The 5,000-nt window shown below is 43.7% G+C and overlaps 1 protein-coding gene across 1 annotated transcript in view; it reads right to left on the reverse strand.

The window, feature by feature from the left end:
- Window positions 1–5,000, reverse strand: part of klhdc8b (kelch domain containing 8B) — a gene marked incomplete at both ends in the record, with an annotated part of 235,203 nt that overhangs the window by 114,911 nt on the left and 115,292 nt on the right. Inside the window, one exon of the mRNA XM_083656723.1 lies at window positions 4,331–4,555. Within this exon, the coding sequence (XP_083512849.1) occupies window positions 4,331–4,555 (225 nt within the window). The remainder of the gene's footprint in view (window positions 1–4,330; window positions 4,556–5,000) is intronic.

Genomic DNA, 5,000 nt, shown 5'->3' on the forward strand with positions numbered 1-5,000 from the left:
CTAGCACCATGTAGGAAGTAGTTTGAGAAGGAATAATTAACATGTAGCATTTTATTTTTTAATTATTATTATTATTATTTTTTTTTTTTAATTACTTGAAAACTTTTCGCGGACCCCCTGGCAAAGTGCCACGGACCCCTGGGGGTCCGCGGACCCCCATTTGAGAACCACTGCTCTATGGGGGCTCAGTGCATCTCTGGCTCTCTGGGGCATTGTGGGCTGTGAGTTAGTTTGCTTGCTCTCGCTGTGTTTTTTTCTCCAGGTCTCAACGTTGTCTTCTTTAGTCTGCACGTCTTTCACTCAAGCTGAATCCCTTTACAACTCGTTACAGAGCTGTGAGTACAGACCAGTCTCCCCCTGTGGCCTACAAACAACACAGCTTTCCACTTTGACAATAAGTGCGATGTGAACGCCAAGGTCAAAGTCCAGAGTGGAGACCGGTGCACACGTACATGCACACAGCTGCAACTATAGAACAACTTTGGTTATAGAGTACCACAGGAATGAGTCGGAAGTAGCCAATCACCGCCATGCTGGTTCGTAAGGGGAAAAGGCTATAGGCTAATGCATGAAATAAGGTATGTGGTTAACACGAGTTTATGGGAGTGGAAATGTGTGTTCAGCAGGATAATCTTCACAAATGAAGACCACTTTGATCACTTTTGAAGTGTAAATGCGTTGTTTTGTTTTTTACGTGATTTTCAGAAAACGCTTCCAAACCCTTTGGCTGAAATGCCACCATGCACTGTGTGACATACGTTGACTGAGAAAATGAGCAAATATTGATGGTTAAGACGGAACAACGACATCACAACAGTCTCATCCTAATGTTCATTTACAATGAGATATTCCTCTAAATCCTCTTTCGCCGGCGACCGAAATCTCACCCCAAACTTGTGGTGAAACTTGGCGGCCCGCGTACTGTACATACAGTACAATACAGTACAATACAGTACATACAGTACAGCTGAATCTGTCAAAAACACACTTCACCGAGACAATGTGTCAGTCAGACGGGCTACAGCAGCCAGCCACTGTTCAGGTGGAAATGTTCCCCACATTGATTTCTGCAAAGGAAGCTTGGAGTAGGCTGAGCCGACGTGCACCCATCATGCCCACCTTGCACCCATCGTGCACCCTTCAGGTGTGCATACAGTACTGCTGCGCACATTACTATTCATGTGTGGAGGGCGGCCATTTCTACATGTATCTGCTCTTATTTGTATCATATAAGGACTTAAGAGATGTAACGGTATGAAAATTTCACATCACGATTATCGATTATCACGGTTATCGTATTATCACGGTATTCCATAAAAGATTGTCCAAAAAGTACTGAGAGGCTCACTGAAATCATTTTACGTTTTATATTGAAAACTCAGAACCAAAAAGGATTGATACACTCACTGAAATCATTTCTCCAAGGCTGCACGTTTGCATCTGGGAGACTGTTGCCAACTTTGGTTGATGATGAACAGTATTTACCATGTGTCTCAAAGCACTGTAATCACAGTACCACGGTTTTAATAATAATGAAAATTTGAAACGGTACGGTTATCGTAAAGAATTTTATCACGGTTATCATTACATCCCTAAGGTACTTGGTACTGGTACTACTAATGAAATCAAGTTGCTTTACTTATAAGTTTATCGCTTTTCTTCACCGAATATTTTTTTTTATATTCTACTATTTCTGTTTTAATGTCTTTGCTCACAGCTAATCGAACCAAAGTAGTGTTTTGATAGGGGCTGTAAGAATATGTGACTTTTGTCCAACTGATCCAGTCTGCCCAATATTTCAGCGTAAGAAACGCACCCTGCGAGAATCAGAGGAGGCTCTTGACGTTCTAAAGGGATCACTGTGCCAGGTGCGAGGCCCAGAAGAGCCTGACACAAGTGCTGAAGATACTATTACACCAGTCCTTCATTTAAGATGACGATTAGTGGAGGATGGAACATGCTATGATGTGTGAAATGAGATGAAGCCGAGCGTGAAGAGAGGTCGGACAGAGAGACTGAACCTCGTTGGCCTCGCTCTGGATGGCTGCTATAGGCTAAGTGACGGAGGCCTAAAGGGTAGAAAAGCAGGCTTGTGGGGAAAATGAATGAGTGATGCTAAATTTACAGTTCTGCACCCTGCATTGTGCTGCACACACGCCCCTGTACTGCGATCCCATTTGTGTCTCCTGCGCACACCACTCTAGTACCGCAGCCTACGATTGGATCGCTACAGAGCCCCTAAGGCAGAGGTGCCCAAATTCTTCCCTATGAAGGGCCAAAAATGTATCTGGATGGAGAGCCGTGGGGCAAAAATGAATGTTCATGTTACGTGTAATTACATTGCATTAAAGTGCATTATATTTTATAGACAATTTACATTCTAAATATAAAATATTTTTTCAAAAATAATAAAAACATTATTACAAGTTTTATTTAAAAAAGAAATCAAGTTAGATTTAGAGTTGATTGGGGGAAAAAAGCTTAAACATTTTCAAAGGGAAAGACGCCTTTCAGAAAAAACAGAAATTCCATGCAACTCAAGTGGTGGTTAACCCATTGATACCTGATGCAGCATTTGTGTGTGTATCCCTTTAAGACCGCGAACCGCGTTAACGCGGTGCGCGGGCTTAAAGGGATACGCACACAAATGAGGGATATACACACAAATGCTGCATCAGGTATCAATGGGTTAAGCAGCCAAATCACTAAGTGAAATTAGGGTTAAACCTACAGTAATGTCCCCTTATATGTATTTATTTTACTTAAAATCGATAGCACCCAGGGGAAAACAACTCCCCTTAATCTGCCTTTCAAATCAACCCCTGCTAAAGACCAATTACTGGTTATTGACAAAAACCTACGGCTACTATACAATAATGGAGGCACGCTCTGCTCTGTTTGTGCCTCTCTCCATGGTGCTTATAAAATGGTATTTGGAGCGGAGGTTGTGTTCTCTTTAATCATGTGTGGCAAACTAAACCTTATCATAGTTCAAATCATTCAGTCCTCAGGGTAAATATTGATTCTGTTCTGGGTTAGGCTCGTCCATGGTGCTGGCAAAATGTAGCCTGAACTAAAAATGTATGAATAAAAAAATCTCTCCGATGGTTTTTAAAGCTGCTCACTTTCAAACCTCTAATCTGCTGGCTTTGTCCAGATCAGGAGACAAGTTATCACTCACATTAGTTATGCTGGCTTTGTCCAGAGCAGGAGACAAGTTATCACTCACATTAGTTATGCTGGCTTTGTCCAGAGCAGGAGACAAGTCATCACTCACATTAGTTATGCTGGCTTTGTCCAGAGCAGGAGACAAGTTATCACTCACATTAGTTATGCTGGCTTTGTCCAGAGCAGGAGACAAGTTATCACTCACATTAGTTATGCTGGCTTTGTCCAGATCAGGAGACAAGTTATCACTCACATTAGTTATGCTGGCTTTGTCCAGATCAGGAGACAAGTTATCACTCACATTAGTTATGCTGGCTTTGTCCAGATCAGGAGACAAGTTATCACTCACATTAGTTATGCTGGCTTTGTCCAGAGCAGGAGACAAGTTATCACTCACATTAGTTATGCTGGCTTTGTCCAGATCAGGAGACAAGTTATCACTCACATTAGTTATGCATAGGTTTGGTGATGCTTCTCATGGCAACGTTTCAAGGGAGCCCTCCTTTAGCAACACAAGCCACAGATAATCTTGTAGATCGGTTGGATCAAGATCAGTGTTTCCCCTACAAATAAAGCACTCCAGCGTTTGGAATCATAATGAGAAATCGAACTTTATAACAAAGTCGCACGATTGCTTTTCTCAGCTGTGGTCTCATATACAGTAAGTGAACCAAACTAAGGGAGTAACTGCTACAGGGATACTCAACTTGCTTTGCCCGGGGGCCACTTTCGTGAAATGATAGAAGGCCAGGGGCCAGTTAATAAACAAACGATATACATTTTTCTGTAGCGGATTGTAGGTTTTTGGGGTGTCAGCCGGAGTTTAGTCTGACAATGTTGTGCACACCGGCTAGTTAGTTAGGGTAAGTTAGTTAGGTTAAGTACATACAGTACATAAGTGCCTGGGTAGCGAGCAGACGGCGGTATTTTGGCAATTTAGCTGGAGCTCAGTCAAACTTTATTTCACATTCGTTTTTATTCAAACGAACGTGAAATTATTAGAAAACGGACGGGGGGGGGGCCACTCTGCCCCCTGTCGCGGGCCGCATCTGGCCCCCCGGGCCGCAAGTTGAGTATCACTGCACAGGGTTCGACTAACACCCTATATAGATTAAACTCACCTTGTGGTCAAGCCCTATGAGCGTTAAAAGATATGGCTTACCCTGATCCAGATCGTACTCCTCCACGGTGCTGACGAAGTGGGGTCTGGAGTAGAAGTTGTGAGGGCCGGGCTGCTGCAGGCCCCCCAGGCTGAAGAAGCTGCGCTGGGTGGCGGCGCAGCAGGAGAAGGCCCTCCGGCTGGGGATGCAGGCGTAGCGCGTCCAGCTCTTCACCTCCAGGTCCAGGGCCTCCAGCGCCGTCACCGGCAGCTTCCCCTGACGACCGCCTGGGATGAGGCAGGAGGAGACACTCGCTCAGGAAATCATGCTTTATGAGGATATCTGCAGCAACGGCTGCCACAGTCATGTCCACAGTAATCCGGACACTGGCACATATCTCAGTTTAGAATTTCTGCGTATCTGTGTTCTCAGCTTGTGAAGGAAGCTTGTTAAAACTACACAGAGCTTGTGCAGACTGCAAAAACCAAAGGTCAACAGGATAACAAGTTTACAAATGACAGTATCCCGGATAATATTGGAATATTTGATCTACCTTCTCCAGGATTCCCCGAAATAGAGTGTACTACTGTATATCTAGGCTATTGTAACGGGGATATGGTCTCTTTACAGTACATGCACCAGCCCAAAATACTCGAGTATCCCAAATATTAAGTAATGCATGTGAAGATTGAAGCCATTGATTTAGATACAGATTTGCTGTCCTGTTTACTT

The sequence above is a fragment of the Poromitra crassiceps genome (genome assembly GCF_964638095.1).
Source record: "Poromitra crassiceps genome assembly, chromosome: 20".
Taxonomy (NCBI): domain Eukaryota; kingdom Metazoa; phylum Chordata; class Actinopteri; order Beryciformes; family Melamphaidae; genus Poromitra; species Poromitra crassiceps.